The following is a 16,331-nucleotide window of genomic DNA, read 5'->3' on the forward strand; positions in this document are numbered from 1 at the left end:
TAATTTAACAGTTTGGTTAAATGAAAGGCCAAATGGAGTATTTTTTTTTAATAAAAGTAGATAAAAATTATCCAGAGCCACAGCCAAAACTGTACATGCAGAAGGCTGACGCCTGACGGCCTGAAGCACGTCCAAAAGGAGGACCTGAATGTAAAAAATCAAAAATAGCATGGGGGTGTTGCGAGAATCGAACTCGCGACCTCTCGCACCCGAAGCGAGAATCATACCACTAGACCAAACACCCTGATCTGGTCATCCTTCCTATTGGATATTATATACTATATTATTTTGGGCTCGGTGACCCAACCTTAATTTTTGTAACCAGTTTGATTGGGATTGGGTAAGGAGCTTTTTGTATCTGTGAGATTATTGGAACGTGGTATTTAATTTTGCATCTTTTTCTAACGTGGTATGATATCCAAACTCCAAACTAGACATCCTTTTTTTTATATCTGAGGTGAACAGCCTACCATTCATGATGACATGACGAAAGCTACACCACGAAGCTTCCTATTTCGATTAGTTTTATATGCCCGTGAGTTCAAGACTTAGTATTCCGCTTAGCTTCACAACACCATAGAAGAAGTCGTGAGTTCAAAACTTGGACAGCACATTTTTTACAAGAACTGAAGCTCACAAAAATTAAAATAATGAACTCAAGTGCAGTGTAGGCACACCAACTTTTGTTAGGAAAAAAAAAGAATCAAATGCACACTTCAACTGGGTAACTAAGAAGCGACGGCAAGTAAGAGACAATTTCTGGCACACATCACCGTCATGCTGTGTCTTTGTGGCCTTGGAGTTTGGACTTGACCTGGCCATATATGCATGGTCCATATCAGTTACTTGACACCCGTAGTTAAGGTGACTCAACACGTCGAATAGTAGTAAATTGGCACGAAACTGCAAGCGGACAGGTCCGTGCAAAAGGAAAAGGACTCTCTCGATGGCGACTTGTACTCACTCCACACGAATAAGTCCACATTATTGTACAGTCGATTTATCTGACAAGAAATTTCCACGAACATTAGGAGCTCACATCGAAGTTGGAGACACTAAATGCCAACATCAAGATGGAAAATATAAAAAGAAAAGAAAAGAAACTCTCATTGTTATATGAAAGAAAATGAAAGAAAGGAGTATGGGTCGGGCAATAAGCAGAGCATGTCATGTGCAACATTACCTGGCTGGCCACACAAACTTCCAAGTCCAGTCCACCAAATTGCACTTGAATATTCTCGGCATGCTGGGAAGCCTTTACAGCCTTACAGGTAGCGTAGGGTAGGTCCTTGATAGCTCTTCGTCTTCGTTGGCTTCTCGTATTCATTTGATCTGATTCCATCCTCGTAGCGTAGCCTTCTCTTTATGCATTTGTTGCCGCTTTGGTTTGCTTTCTGTGAGTTCCTCCTCTCCTTCTGTGCCAGTTCTATTCTAGCTAGCTTTGGTTCTTCAATTGTTTACTTCGACAGCTGCATACTTTCCTGTTATCCCATTCCATCCTGATGAAAACTACACACTCCCTTTATGGTATCTTGCTGCAGGGGATGGGACAGACAAATGATGCGTTTCTTGAGGTGTTATGCAATCCAAACCAATCCACAGCGCAAAAAGATCTGAGCTTTCCGACATCTACCTAGCTAGCTAGCTTGCTTGTACAATAATATTCGAATCAGAGCTGGGTCTGCAGTAGAGAGAAGAGGTTTGAGCTCTTTCTTTGGGCGGGCCTGGGGACAGATATGGAGACGCGCAGCACCAGAGCTGCGGCCTACTTGCTATTCTTCTTCTTGCTCGTGCCTCAGAGGCTTGGGTCTTGTGCCTTCATCAATCGACAAGGTGCGTCACAAGAGTTTTCATGGAAGATAGTTGAAACAGATTACAAACTACTCCAAGACAGAGGGAGTAGTTGCTTGGTACAGTTTCCTGCCTCAACATTTCTGTTCATGTTATTTCAGGGAGACCTCTATTGAGATTTGGAGAGAGCACAGAAGATGATCCAACTGGATCTTTGTCCAATCGGGGAGTGGGCTGCTCAGATGATGGCAAGGTGGTAGCCTTGTAAGTGCTCTTCTCCTTCAATCTTCATTTTTCCTTCTGCTAATCTCAGTCCTAAGTAGATTCAGAATTCTGGGTAAATTGTCTCTTTATTCTTCTAACACCAGGAATTAGTCAAATTCTTCTAGAGCAAGCTATGCTTGTCAAAGGAGAATTCTGACTTTCGAGCATTTCGTGGTACGCCAACTTTTAAATTTCCTTTCAAATTTGACAATCTGTGTATGTTTACTTGGTGGGACTCTGACACAAAAAAGTAGAATTTAAATATGCAACATTGAGAGCACAAAACTTAAATAGATCCAGAGCAACAATGAACAATCTGCACCGTTCATTTTTGTGTGCAGCTGGATTAGGTGACTTACAAAATCTGGAACTGCTAAGTCAAATTGCCATCAGAACATTCATAAAAAATAGTCGTCAGAAAAATCAATTTCTTCAGATTTAGGAAAAAAAATTCCATTTGAAAAATGTTGATACATAATCTAAAATCACATGATAATCTATGCAGCTTACAAGAGGGCTACAAGTTATTAGGTGAATTGCATCCTAACTTGAAAAAACATATGCTCCAAAAACAAAATTGCAAAAACCTACAGAGGCTCTTTCTGATGGAGGGCTTAGAATCATGCTGAAAATGCTTAAGAACGTCACACTATTTCTTCTTTAACTATGATGGAGTTTCGTAACTGTACTTTACAACTTCCGTGCTCTATTCCTAAGCTTATGTTCGTCCATGACGCTAAACAGAACACCTGGATGCTCCATCCAGAGACGACTCCTACGTCCACAGGACCGCCAAGGCCCGGAATCTTCTATCCATACATCAGGAGAAACCCTGCTCAAGTCTACTGACCCTGAACCTGAACGAAAAAAGCTACCTCACTGGGCAATCTACACAATAGCCATCAGTGGAGGAGCACTTGTCTTTGTGGCTGCAGCTGCTGCCACTACGTATCTGCTCTTCTATCGTCGGAAGAAGGATACCACTGTCATGCCATGGTCTACTGGACTCAGTGGACCACTCCGGAAAGCCTTCGTGGCAGGTCAGTTAACTCCTCATCATCTGAAGCTCTGAAGCTTATGGGAAGATCACATTTTATCAGAATCTCATATGTTTGGCTTTACAGGATAAAAGTTACTTCAGCATTTTCCCCCCCTCTAGAAATAGCTTAAGTTGTTAAATATGCTGTACCTTTGTGGGCAGGTGTCCCTTCTCTTGGAAGGGCAGAGCTTCAGACAGCTTGTGAGGACTTCATCAATGTGATTGGCTCTTCGTCTGAATGCACACTGTATAAGGGAACTCTGTCAAGTGGAGTTGAAATAGCAGTAGTCTCCACTTCAGCTGACTCTGCCAAGGATTGGTCAGACAGGTCTGAGGAGAAATTTAAGAACAAGGTAATTATGATATAGAGAAGGTTATATAGGTTATTATTCGTTTTGTCAGGTGGACTAGTGTTCACTGCTGTGTATCTTGCTGAACAGTTACCGCTCTTGTTTCAGATATCTGTTTTGTCCAGAGTGAACCACAAGAACTTGATGAACCTACTGGGTTACTGCACAAGTGAAGAGCCATTCACAAGGATGATGGTGTTCGAGTATGCTCCGTGTGGTTCCCTCTTTGAGCATTTGCATAGTGAGTGCCCTCTCCCACCTCAGTTTTTTTTTTTTGGCTGAATAACAGGCAGAAGCAATGATGGCAGCTCGATTCTGAAGAGCATGCATGTTGACTCCGATGATTGCTCACTGGATGATTTGCCCCCATGTTTTGCAGTTCGAGAAGCAGAAGATTTGGACTGGCCTACACGGCTGCGCATCATGATGGGAGTAGCATACTGCCTGGAGCACATGAGCCAGCTGGAGCCACCTGTGATGCCGGCAACCCTGAGCTCCTCGTCCATCTACCTCACCGAGGACTACGCGGCTAAGATCGCCGACATCGACTTCTGCACGGACCACGACAAAGATGCAGAGCTGCGAGATGAACAGAGCGTCGTGTACAGGTTCGGCATCCTGCTGCTGGAGCTGATCTCCGGCCGGCTGCCATTCTCGGAGGACCACGGCCTGCTCGTGCTCTGGGCTTCCAGCTACCTGGACGGCAAGAGGCCGCTGAATGGCATGGCTGATCCCATGCTGAGGTCGTCGGTGCCTGGCGAAGATTTAGCGGCGCTGTGCGATGTTGTGAGGGTGTGCATAAACCCTGAGAGGGAGAAGAGAGCGGCCATGGGCGAGGTGGCGAGGCTGATGAGAGGCGTCACCGCCTTGTCGCCGGAGCAGGCCACCCCGAGGGACAACCCGCTCTGGTGGGCCGAGCTTCAGATTGCCTCCGCGGCGTAGGAGTCCGGGTGAAAAATTCAGTTTCTTTTGCTGTATAAATGCTACCACATACTACACCTTTTGCCGCTGATCACCGTGGACGTGCAAATCTGTACAAATGGAGAACAAGAAATGGCATTTGTAACTAGAATGCACAATATTACACTACTCTTTCAAGACATGCTGGGCATATCAAGTTTATAGATGTTACAGTGCAAACTAAGAGTCACGAATCTCTCCCCATCTTTCCTGAGATTCCTTTTTTCGGTCACAGATACTTTCACCATTTGCCAAGTCTTGCTTTGGCCCTTTCTTCTGCAACATGTTATTCTTTTTTTTTAAAAAAAAAGAAGCATGTCATTCTTCAGAAGCGAAGCAAAGCAACAGGTTCATTCGGATTCACATTCAGTCTTGCTTGCCTCTCAACTGACAAACGCCCGCTTCAACACTTGCAATAGTCTGTCAGTCCAATGGCAACCGCATCCGACAGCACCCATCCTCCTCCTCCTTCCACCCCCCACGACCACGACGACGATGAAGAATTCGACGGCGACGACGAAGCCGACGAGTACGACGACGACGACGGCGAATCCTCGCCATCCCCATCCGAGGAGGCGCGCCTCGAGGCCGTGCTCCGGCGGCTCACCGCGGATGAGGTCCGGATCCGGGTGCACCAGGTCGCGATCCGGGGCTGCACCCGCACGCGCCGCGCTGCGGTCGAGGCTGCAGTGGGCACGGACCTCGCGCGCGCCGCCACCGTGCGAGACCTCGTGCGCGCTGCCGCGGCGGCCGGCGACCGCCTCCGTCGCCTCGGCGCCTTCGATACCGTCTCCATCACGCTCGACGCGCCTCCGCCAGGGACCCCCGGCAGCGCCGTTGTCGTACTCGTTGACGTCTCAGAGGCCCGCGGACGCGCTGCCACTGAATTCGGCGTCTTCGCTAACACTCAGGTACCCCATCCAGCCAAGAATGTCTCCTTTTTTTTCTCTTTTACAGAATTGAGTTGTCTTCTCTTGCGTGATCCAATGTTCATATGGTATTCAAGCGCATCCACGTCACTACTTTGCTTCACCAATTTTGATTGGGCTTTACATTCTTTAACCGTTTCATCGATTACAGACCTCACACCAGAATCTAATCTTATTTGACTTTACCTATGTGCTTGCTTTCAAAATGAATAGACAAGGCCCGCACTACATAATTTTGATGTTAGCTGGTGTTATGCTAGTATCAGTACAATGTCTTGGACGATGGAAAGGACTACTAGGACAATTGAGTTGTACCTGTTTACCTTATTGTTATTTGTTTCGAAAAGAAATGGAACATGTAGTTCTTGCATTTAGTTGGGAGTGGATTGGGCTATCTTCAGGTGCATTGTGGAATGGATATGTGGTTTTGGTTCTTGACTCCCACTGCTCTGGTTCCGGAGCAAAATCGATTAGTTTTCTGCATTTCCTAGTACAGCATTGCAGTATTTCTAATATTCTGTATAACAAGACTTTTGCGTGTTCTGTTCTATCCCTCTATGCCAAAGTCATACACGCTCCACAAAATAGCTTGGATGAAAATCGTTCCAGGATATCTCTCATGCATTCCCCATCATATAACATGATCAATCTGCAGAACCTACTCTATAGGTTTAATGGTGTAGGATGCCATGATGGCTGATGATTTAGTATCACTGCATCAGATGATTGACCCCAATTTGTTCCCAAATTACTTCCTCAAGCCTCACCAATTTTGATCATGTAAACCTTTTTGCAGACTAGATCATGTTCACTGGAAGGTTCACTGAAGTTGAAGAACCTATTTGGATACTGTGAGACCTGGGATGCAGCAGGTGCCCTTGAATTAGATCAGACAGCAGAACTAAGTGCTGGAGTGGAAATGCCTAGAATCGGAGCAATACCAACTCCGCTGGTGGCTAGAATATCATTTCTGTCCGAGGACTGGTTAAAGTCCTCACTTAAAGAACACCTAATGGGTGTTTCTGTTGGCTTGCTCTCCACCATGAACCACAACCTTGCCTACAATTTGACATGGCGAAAATTAACTGATCCAGCACGCATGTCATCCAATTCTGTACAAGAGCAGTTAGGACATAGCCTTTTGTCCTCTGTTAAGTATGCCTACACGGTTGACCAAAGGGACTCAAGCATAAGGCCTACACGTGGATATGCTTTTCTGTCGTCTTCTCAAGTAGGAGGTCTTGCACCAGGGAGCAAATATTCACGGTTTCTTAGACAGGTATATCTTGACTTCCTTTGTCCTCTATCCTTTGAGTTGCTTGAAATCTAGAGTTTACACACTACACCTTATAATTGAATCCCGACCTTTTTCTTCGATAGTATTATGAATCTTTGGACATTTAATACGTATATTCTGTATCACATTTGTACCTCCGACTTTGCCAACTTCACAATCACTACTAACAATGCAAACTGAGCTCAGTCTACATTTCTTCCTTTAGATATACATTTTGTTGTCTGACCACTGGCCAAGGTCTAAAAGCTTTCAAAGTTCTATGCTCTGTTAAAGCATCCAAATGGTAGATCCCCTTTTCCAGTCCTTTTTCATAGCACAAATAACAACTACTTTAAATTTCAGTGATAATGATTTCATCATTTTTATTTCCTAGAATCTAGTGCACGGTACATCAGTACTTCTGTTTATTAATAACTGAACTGATTTGAACTGGGACATGTTCATTCTTTTTTTGGTTCCCTGTCAGGAATTTGATCTTCAAGTGGCTTTGCCTCTGGGTGTGCTGAATGGTGCTCTCAATGCTGGAGTTGCTGCAGGAGTCATCCATCCATTGGAAAGGGGATCCACAGGATCTGTATCACCACTTTCAGAAAGGTTTTACTTGGGGGGTAACAGGTCTCTTGTATGCCGCTTGGGTGGACCATCGTCACTCTTAGGCTTCAAAACAAGAGGACTTGGGGCTACAGAACTCAGAACCTGTGACCCCAATAATTCTGAAAACGGTGCTTCCACTTCTCCTGAGCTAAATGGTCTTGGAGGTGACATAGCGGTGACAGCCTTTGCGGACCTGTCCTTTGATATTCCTCTGAAGCCGCTCAGGGATCTTGGAATTCATGGCCATGCATTCGTCTGTGCTGGAAATCTTGGTAAATTAACTGAGTGTGATCTGCGGAAATTTCCCCTTACCAACTTCCTACAGACATTCAGGAGTTCTGCGGGATTTGGTGTAGTTGTGCCAACGAGATTGTTTCGCATAGAGGTCTGCCCTTGACATTCTTCAGTTGCGGCACTGAAGTTATCAATGAAGCACGTTATTTTGTTTTCTTATTTCCGCTAAGTAAGTGTTTCTCTTCTTGTCTAGGTAAACTACTGCCACATCCTGAGACAGTTTGACCATGACAAGGGAAAGACAGGCATACAGTTTAACTTCGCTTCACCCTAATTTCATTGGCAAGATGTTCTCATCAAAATGAATAGTTGTATTTTTTCCCCCCTCTCGCTGTTCAGATTTTTTCCCCTTTTGGCAAGAGCTTACCTCGCACGCTGTAAATGATAAATCGTAGGTGCTGGCTTGTGGATTTGATGTTATGACTTGTAAAGCACAAAAACAAAAGGGAAGTGGTTGGGAGCTTCAGTTTCCATTGCTGATCTCAAGGTTCTGGACTGAACTTGATGAAACTATGTTGTATAAAGATCTGCTGCGTGAATAAGCTAATGGTGGTTGGAAACAAAAGAGAAATTTGGATTTTTGACACTCCCTCCGTGTGGCTCCGCAAGTTTGACGCTCTCAACATTAGCTCCGCAAAATTGACCCTGCCGTGGACACCTTGATTTCCTTGCCATTTTCCATGTTTTAATGATTTCTATTTCTTTTTTCTATTTCCCTTGACATTTTGGTTAATGGACTGAATCTGATGGAGTGAGTGTGAGTCCACTCCCCTACGCAACTAGACGGGGCTTTCTCTCGCCCTGTCGTTGTGCCGCCGCCATAGGGCCGCCTCTCCGCCTGCATTGCCACGCGCTCGCCGTGGGTGGCGCGCCGCTCGGCCCACGCTCGCTCGCTCGGTGCAGGATAGATGTCGCAGGCCTCGTCCGCCCGCAGCCGGAGGTCCAGCGCTGGTGCTAGGGTTTTGCCAGCGCCGACGGTGGATCAAGTCGCGGGGTTGCCGTTGATACATTGCCCGGAGTGCAGGGACGTGAGGCTCATTGCGCTCACCGTCAAGCACACCAAAAATCGCGGCAAGAGATTCTTCAAGTGCCCTAGCAATGCGTGAGTTGTGTCTTCTTCCTTTGTGATGAGAAATTTCGGAATCTGTGCAGTGCTTGTGTCAGTTTCATCCAATTACATGTGTGAATCAAAATGCTTATGTTATGCCTACTGAAAGCTTTGTTTCTGTTCTCAAAAAAAAAAAGAAAGAAAGAAAGCTTTGTTTCTCTGTGAAACTAGCATTGCCTCTACATATTTACAAATATAAATGTAAGTATTCTACCAAATAATCTTTTTTTGGAAGAAATCTAAATCCCACAACACTTCGTATACTTACGATGCTAATTAGTTTAGTGTTGATTGTAGTAGTTGTAATCCTCCTATTGACTAAATTATGAATTAAATGGTCATTTAGTCATCTAATCACATTTAACTCGATTCTGTTTAGACGGTTTAGATGGTTGTTAACGTTTTAAATGGGTTTAAACGGTCCAACCATTTAATTCACGGTTTAGGGCCTAAATAACACGGGAGGCCTCTGTTTAGAGTTTAAATGCTGTTTAAACGGACTAAACGACCGTTTAGGCGAACAGTGGCGGATTGTCTTGTATTTGAGTAAACTTTGTGAAGACCTCATAATGAATCACTAGCCACTCACCTTGGAAGTGTTTAAGGGCCTTGCAAACCCGGACGATATGGGAAACACGAATTGTGGGTAAAGTTGTACAACCTCTGCAGAGTATCCAAGAACTGTTATAATAGCCGTGCTCACAGTCATGAGCAGCCTGGACCCTCACATGATTAATTCACTTGAAGATGAATCAACTTGTTGTTATTTATTTATGTTCATGCCTTTGGTATATTGTTGCTCAATATTAATTGTGGGTTGGTATAAAATTACATTTGCTAGTAACTAGAACTTGACCAACTAAAATTGCTAATTACAGTTAACCTTGTCAGCTTTCCACCTTATAAAGCCTTGCATGTCGTATATTCTTTTGTCTTGCTGAGTACAGCATGTGCTCACGCTTGTGTTTTACATATTGCATCTACAACGTTCAGATTGCTGCTCAGATCAAGAGAACTTTGAGGATTTTACTGGAGATTTTGAGGAGTTCTAGGCGAGTCCCCCAGTCAGTTGTTTGTGGAGTTGAAGCTTTTGTTTACGTTTCCTAGTTAAACGTGCGTTTACTTTAATACTCTCTTTAGTTATGACGTGGTTGTGGTTACTCACTCATGATGTCTACCATATGTGTGAAACTTTGATCCTAGCACACATACGAGATGCACTCGGTTTTCCACTAAAATCAGGTGTGACAGCTACTGGCAGAATAGATTGATTTGATGGGTGAACCTACGACGATTATCCATGGAGATGCATGCAATGGCAGCTACCTAGGTAAGGTTAGTTGCTGCTGTGCATGTGTAGTACACTCCTTGCTATGTTGCTATATATGATCCCTGCTGCATAGTCAGTCACATAATCTATTCCTCTTCCTGTGACAATGCAAACTGGATGTCTAGTACTCTTCCTGATGTGAAAGTTATACAGAGTAGCCCCTTATCACATACATTTGTTGGACAATAGAGCTCTTGTTTGGGCTATCATATACTACATAGAGCTAGGGACAGATCCGTCCTTCTCATTCATTAATATTCTGGAACAGTTATACTAGTACTTTCAAACTGAAAGTGTGAAATTTCTGTATTCTGGAGCCTGGATTGGACTACGGACAGAAAATCACCATCCAACTTCAAAGGGGATGGGGACATTTGTATCCAGGTGCTACGTACAGCTCGCAGACGAGTGGAATTTTTTTCAGCAGGTACAGGTGAGGCGGCCACCAAGCTTTGACGCAGGCAACACACACACAGGTCAGGTTGACGAATTTGCTGGACAAATTAATGAATGATTGAGTGAATGTATCAAAGATGTTTCTTGTATTATGTTTGGACTACGTGACATTATATATATGCACAACAAGGCACATCCAACGAACTGAAGCAGCTTAACTACTAACTAATTGACCAAACACCCTACCACTGCTCAAGTCTTAAGAAGTTGATACACGCAAGGAACCATTCCATCCCACCTCGCTCTCCAACCAAACACACTCTAATGCACACGACTAATTCTAATCTGACACAATGGTCGAGTAGTGTGTGTGCTCGATGATGTGATCATTATCAACAGATTAGCGGTACACACAAACATATATGCGCATGTAGTTGATCCCAATCGACAAATTATAGCTATGGTCCCTCGCTCCACCGTAAAGTTTGAGTAATTTCAGAAAGTAACAAGTCCTACTCTACTATCTGCTGGCATAAAAAATATAATTCTTCCAAACATATAGCTCAATATTTGAACTTTTAGGTCAAAATCACCCCTTTTTTCCCACTTCTATAGACGACCTAGTTCCTTTTATTAGTATAGGTCCATTAACAAAGGAGATTCGACTTAATTTCATGAGTGCTTAAGGTGATGAGCTTGTCAAATTATTAAGTAGACGGGATAAGCAAAAAAGAGGATTCCCAAAGCCAATCCCAGGGAACAGTAAAGCTTCATAGGGTCAGGAATAATTGAGAAAGTTATCTCCAGTCACCAACATTAGCATAAAAAATGTAAAAATGGATAAGTAACACATAGATCGAGGGCTATGCGGATCCTCAGACATATATGAAATGGGATAAAGATGGACCAAGCTACTTATGAATGTAACCACAATTAACATCACTTCTGGGAGATCTAGATCGAAACTCAAGGCTTAATACCATTAGCTTTGATAGATTCACTTTTGGAAAATAAAAGAGTTGAACCGTGTGAGTTGTGCGGTACTTGTGTACCACAATTGGCATTAATTAAAAAGGTGAAGATTCACATTGGCGTAATACACCATGCTTCTTTTGTCCAATAGTTAGCTTTTACTCTTTTTCCCATTTATAAAATGGTGCTATCTATAGGAGTTGGAGGCAACATGCATGAGATAAAATGAAAAAACAAATAGAAATGGAACTTACGGTTAGAAAAGAAAATCAAAGAGGATTTGAATTGCAGGAGTTACTCAAAAAGAATTGTGTGAATTCTATCTACATCTTATATTGTATATAAAAACAGACAGAGAGTGAGACAAATTGAAGAATTTGAAATTTTTTTTAGGGTGTCATGATGTCTAAATATGTACCCATGGAGAAAAGGTAAAGCAGCAGGAAAGAAAACAAAATCATGAGATGAGCAATCGGCAACAACTAATATTTACACTGTTAAACGGTACTCCTACTCGATGTGTGGTAGAGATGTCACTGTCTTTAAGAATTTCGAAAATAGAAACAAGAGTCAAAAGAGGAATTAATTAATTGCGTACCAAAAAGATAAAGTGGCATGAGATTAATTTGATTCTACCAAATTTCAGTTAAGGTGTCTCGTGCACCATAAGTGCTAGTGACATCTTTGAAGTACTAGCTAGCTACTTGAGTTGTCTGGGATGTAACGTGGCATTTTTGTTTGAACCAAATTAAAGGTAAGGTAGCAAAATTACCACTGAATGGTCGTGTGCATAGCTATTCTTTTACGATATGCATGCACTGTCGTGCTGACGTGGCATGTGGCTAGACATGGGGCAGGTCAGAGCAGTGGCACCAGCCCAAAGCTAGGAAAGCCATGCATCTCGATCCATAAGAATGTGATTGTGCGGACTGAAAAAAGGCACTCAACTTTTCTGAAAAAAAGCCACCAACCGTAGCATCTGCTGAGCTGAGCTTTCCGGTCATGCATCCTTCTTCAATTCCTCCGATCCGAATTTCAGTATGCACTAGTACTAGACATCATTTTGGTACCTTTTGTGGGTGTAAAAATTAAATTTGTGCCTCCTCCTGATACCTCCCAATACAAGACTAGAAAATTAAAAGACTAGCTCCTTTTTGAAATTTAGAAACTAGTTATTCAGTACGACGTACTTTGTTTAGACATATGTGAATGATTTGTTTTTCTGCTCTCATCAGCATCTCGTAATATATAATTCCCACTTCCAAATGGGACCTTGATCAGAGTCTTGAGCTATGCAGAGCTGTCACTTGAAAACTCAATCATTGATGCTGCGAGTCATGATATTGAGCCGTTGTACCTAATTGTACTGGCCGGGGTTATTACCTGCTTTTGCTGCTTCTTTTGTTTGATTGAATGTTCCTTCTTGCCTCGCAGGTACAACGACGTACTGGAGCATGCTTGCAAATAATCTCACAGTTCTTAATTTGGTACGTTTACTAATCTGTCCAAGTTTTTCAGAGTGATTTTACTTTAAAGACGGATGGAGTATGTGTGTGTCTGTATGTATGTATATATATATGTATATGTATATGTATGTGTATGTGTATGTATACGGCCGATCATAGAATAGCTTATTCTGTGACCAGCTCATCCAACGCTCTAGAATGGTTACAATAACTTGAATGGTTTCAGATAATAATATAGTCGATTTGCTAGAATTGATATATCCATTCTTGTACATCGTAATTTACTATAAATCGATTGTACCATGATTTGGATAGGAGTTACCACAGTTATTTAGCGTCAAGATGCTTTTTTTTTTGGTAAATTAGTTTGCTATATATAAACACGTACTTGGATTTGCTATATATGACACTAAGTATAGTAGGAGATCGACAGACTCATGTGGCTACTATTTAGTGTCATCACTCATCAGGATTATTGGAGTATATATTAGGATCGAATATCGATCGATGTCATGTGCAATGCATGGACCAGCCTGCAACCATTATTGTCTCTGATCATGTCCTCTCTCGCTCGCTCGGTCTCAGACGACTCATGATATATTGGGACTGATTCCATCGTTGCCTTTCACACTAACCGGCGTCTAGTCAGTCTTCTACACTGCTAGCTCCTGCTACCAGATGGAGATGGGGATGGAGACAGAGACAGAGACAGAGACAGAGACGGAGATAAAGCTGCTACACACCAAAATATTAGTTACTGACCATGACCAACATCCATCAGAAGCCAAAGACTTTAGGGCAACTGCTGACTATAGTCGACACAGTACTATTTCTTTTTCTATAAGGTTAATTGTCAGTTAGGATGCATGGATTAATTGTCGTAGTTCACCTTTTCCCAACCTCTCTTTCTTCCTTGATGTACTATATATGAGATGGTGGGTCGGATCACTTGCCATCTCGATCACACGCCCACATGCAGACATATATGTGATGTGTTCTAGTTAGATAGAGAATGATCATCCATGACCTCACCTTCACTTCGCTTCTTCTGAGATGATGCAATAGCAACAAGATGCATGTCACAAGGGAGACGACTAAGCTAGTTGGATCGACCTCAGCTCACCCATCAGCATCTGCTACTACTACTGCCTTATTAGCTTGTTGATGCATCCTGCATCCATCCATCCATCGCGCATGGAGGCAAGTGGCAAAGGCTTGGACAGCTCTACTATGGATCATCAGCTGCAGTCGTCTAGCGGCGAGGCCGAGGAGGAGGAGGAGGATGCTGCCGCCGATATGCCTCCCGGCGGCGGCCGTGACGGGAGCTCCGCCAGCAATAGCAGCACGGTTGAGCTGCTGGATGAAGCCGGCGGCGGCGGCGGGGACAGCAGCAGGAACCCATCGTCGTCGTCGTCGTCGGTGCGCCCCTACGTCCGGTCCAAGAACCCTCGCCTCCGCTGGACGCCGGAGCTCCACCTCTGCTTCCTCCGCGCCGTCGACAGGCTCGGCGGCCAAGATCGTAAGAGATCATCGTCATCACCTCACCATCCAAATTATTAGCTAGCTACTCCGCTGAATTAGCATGCATGTACCTAGCTCGTGATGATTTCGATCCATTTTCATTCTTGTATATATGTAGGTGCAACTCCCAAGCTGGTTCTTCAACTGATGAACGTTAAAGGGCTTAGCATAGGCCATGTCAAGAGCCACCTCCAAGTATGTGTATACATCTGCACATCTATCTTCTTCACTTCACCTTTCGAATCCCTATAGCTTCCATGGTTAGAGATCTTAATCTCACCATGTGCCTTTTTCTTTTTATGATTTTCAGATGTATAGGAGCAAGAAGATTGACGACTCGGGACAGGGTTAGTTAGACTAATTATTCTTGGATAAACATCTCGTTCTTTGAGACTGTTAATATATAGTATGTATGACTTTCCCCGGCTAGTTAGCTGACCTGGAAGATTATAGTACAATTACTACTCTCTTTGCAGTGATAGGTGGTTCATGGAGAGATGATCATGAGTTGCAAGAGGGGGGTCGACAAGTTTACAACCTCGGCCGTCTTTCCTTGCATCACGCCCAGACTACTGGTGCTACTACCCTATTGTCAGCAAGGTAGTTGGAGTTGGACCATGGGACACTTGCAAACAAAATCCATTAAATTTCTATGCCTTTTTGTTGCGTCAATAATAAGCAGGCACGCAGCACATGATTTGAACCCCTGTTCTGACTAATAATATCATTATTGATTTATAACGACGAACTAGGTTTGGTGCATGGCCTCATTATTGGAACTGGCTTCATGGTCATCACCATCTTCTTGGATCCAAACCCTACTACTCATCAGCAGCTGAAGCCGATGTGTTCCTTACAACTCGTGCTCATCAGTATGTTGCCAGAGCTACTTGCAGCAGTGCTCCAGCTTCGATTCTTCAAGGGCGTTCATCATATCATCAAAACGATCAATTCATAAGACCACTGCTGCGCGATGAGGATTCGGGTAATCACAACCACCATGATCCTCTTGATCTTGAGCTTGCATTGGACATTGGACCGCGGCGGCAGGATAATAAGAGAATAAAGAGGTCATCATCAGGTTGTAGCTGGGGCAGAGAAGACGAGGAGAATGCTGCTAGGGATAATGATCAACAAGTACTGGAGAGTGCTACTGATACTGGGTTATCTCTTTCTTTGTTCTCATCGTATCCTCCTCCTTTTGTGAGGACCGGTAGTGGCGCTGCCCTAGGTGTCAATATGGACAAAGGGAAAGCGCATCCAACAAGAACAAGTACTCTTGATCTCACCATATGATCTAGTGCGGTGTGGTGATATCTTGTGGTACTTGTCCATGTGTGTGTAGAGGAAGACACATATGCGTACAAATATGTATCTGCATAGGTAGAGCTATTAATCATGTATACGTGTATTGATCTTTTGAGTTTACCTATGTTTGTAAGTGGCTACGTCTGAATTCATTTTCGATGTCGTCTTTTAACCATACCTGCCAAAGTAGTACTTCGGTAGAGCAAATGTTGCTCAAGTAATGTGCATGCTTAATAAGAAAAAAAAACAAGTTTTTAACGACTATACTCACATATAGAGAGAGTAGACATTTATATCCCTTACATATAGAAACTTTTTAAGTATGATTGTCATTTTCGTTGCGACAGTGAACTTGATATATATTTTACTAGCCGTTCTGTTCAGATATAGTTATTATGAGGTAATCTATATGTCACGGGTATATGTCAGGTGAAGCTAGCTTCATGGATTGACTACCTGACTTTGTGATACATTTGGTTGAATTCAGTTTATCTTTCTAGTTTTTGCCTTCTCCATACTAAAATTTTTTAGTAATTACTGATCAAAATCTGTACAAGCTTGGCTTTTTAAATGCTAATACTACTATTTTTTTTTGGGGGGGGGGGGGGAGGGGGGGGGGGGGGGGGGGGGGGGGGGGGAGTATTTGCTACTAGGTATTACCTTGTGTTGTCGATGTTCATTTCAGCTATTGTTATCATTTCCTCCACTGCTT

General features: G+C 43.3%; 3 protein-coding genes and 1 non-coding gene across 7 annotated transcripts; 3 read left to right on the forward strand and 1 right to left on the reverse strand.

Moving 5' to 3' along the window:
• Positions 1–172: 172 nt before the first annotated feature.
• Positions 173–244, reverse strand: TRNAP-CGG (transfer RNA proline (anticodon CGG)). The gene has a single exon. It is a non-coding gene; the product is annotated as a tRNA-Pro (tRNA).
• An 879-nt stretch (positions 245–1,123) lies between these two features.
• Positions 1,124–4,594, forward strand: LOC117833373 (protein MALE DISCOVERER 2). 4 transcript variants are annotated; one of them, XM_034712835.2, is made up of 7 exons: positions 1,124–1,271; positions 1,542–1,833; positions 1,953–2,055; positions 2,800–3,095; positions 3,257–3,447; positions 3,553–3,685; positions 3,824–4,594. In XM_034712835.2, the coding sequence occupies exons 2-7, from the start codon at positions 1,737–1,739 to the stop codon at positions 4,384–4,386; spliced, it is 1,383 nt and encodes a 460-aa protein (XP_034568726.1). In that variant the 5' UTR covers positions 1,124–1,271; positions 1,542–1,736; the 3' UTR covers positions 4,387–4,594. The 4 variants fall into 4 exon arrangements, with proteins under 4 accessions (XP_034568726.1, XP_034568725.1, XP_072151869.1 ...); XM_034712834.2 differs by having other exon boundaries at positions 1,130–1,281; XM_072295768.1 differs by having other exon boundaries at positions 1,257–1,396.
• Positions 4,595–4,701: 107 nt separating this feature from the next.
• On the forward strand, positions 4,702–8,004 carry LOC117833372 (uncharacterized). Its single transcript, XM_034712832.2, has 4 exons — positions 4,702–5,315; positions 6,130–6,612; positions 7,097–7,609; positions 7,712–8,004. Exons 1-4 carry the CDS (start codon positions 4,836–4,838, stop codon positions 7,790–7,792), a joined length of 1,557 nt encoding a protein of 518 aa, XP_034568723.1. The 5' UTR covers positions 4,702–4,835; the 3' UTR covers positions 7,793–8,004.
• A 5,526-nt stretch (positions 8,005–13,530) lies between these two features.
• LOC117866588 (uncharacterized) lies at positions 13,531–15,796 on the forward strand. The gene is made up of 5 exons (XM_034750830.2): positions 13,531–14,309; positions 14,430–14,506; positions 14,622–14,658; positions 14,788–14,911; positions 15,064–15,796. The coding sequence occupies exons 1-5, from the start codon at positions 13,955–13,957 to the stop codon at positions 15,605–15,607; spliced, it is 1,137 nt and encodes a 378-aa protein (XP_034606721.1). The 5' UTR covers positions 13,531–13,954; the 3' UTR covers positions 15,608–15,796.
• Positions 15,797–16,331: the final 535 nt, after the last annotated feature.

Source organism: Setaria viridis, chromosome 8 (genome assembly GCF_005286985.2).
Source record: "Setaria viridis chromosome 8, Setaria_viridis_v4.0, whole genome shotgun sequence".
In the NCBI taxonomy this organism is placed as follows: Eukaryota; Viridiplantae; Streptophyta; class Magnoliopsida; order Poales; family Poaceae; genus Setaria; species Setaria viridis.

Coding starts and splice junctions, on each gene's coding strand:
- LOC117833373 (XM_034712835.2), top strand. CDS start 1,737: ATGGAGACGCGCAGCACCAGAGCTGCGGCCTACTTGCTATTCTTCTTC. Junction 2,056..2,799: donor GATGGCAAGGTGGTAGCCTT/GTAAGTGCTCTT, acceptor GACGCTAAACAG/AACACCTGGATGCTCCATCC. Junction 3,686..3,823: donor CCTCTTTGAGCATTTGCATA/GTGAGTGCCCTC, acceptor CATGTTTTGCAG/TTCGAGAAGCAGAAGATTTG.
- LOC117833372 (XM_034712832.2), top strand. CDS start 4,836: ATGGCAACCGCATCCGACAGCACCCATCCTCCTCCTCCTTCCACCCCC. Junction 5,316..6,129: donor GCGTCTTCGCTAACACTCAG/GTACCCCATCCA, acceptor ACCTTTTTGCAG/ACTAGATCATGTTCACTGGA. Junction 6,613..7,096: donor ATTCACGGTTTCTTAGACAG/GTATATCTTGAC, acceptor GTTCCCTGTCAG/GAATTTGATCTTCAAGTGGC.
- LOC117866588 (XM_034750830.2), top strand. CDS start 13,955: ATGCATCCTGCATCCATCCATCCATCGCGCATGGAGGCAAGTGGCAAA. Junction 14,310..14,429: donor CAGGCTCGGCGGCCAAGATC/GTAAGAGATCAT, acceptor GTATATATGTAG/GTGCAACTCCCAAGCTGGTT. Junction 14,912..15,063: donor ACTACCCTATTGTCAGCAAG/GTAGTTGGAGTT, acceptor ACGACGAACTAG/GTTTGGTGCATGGCCTCATT.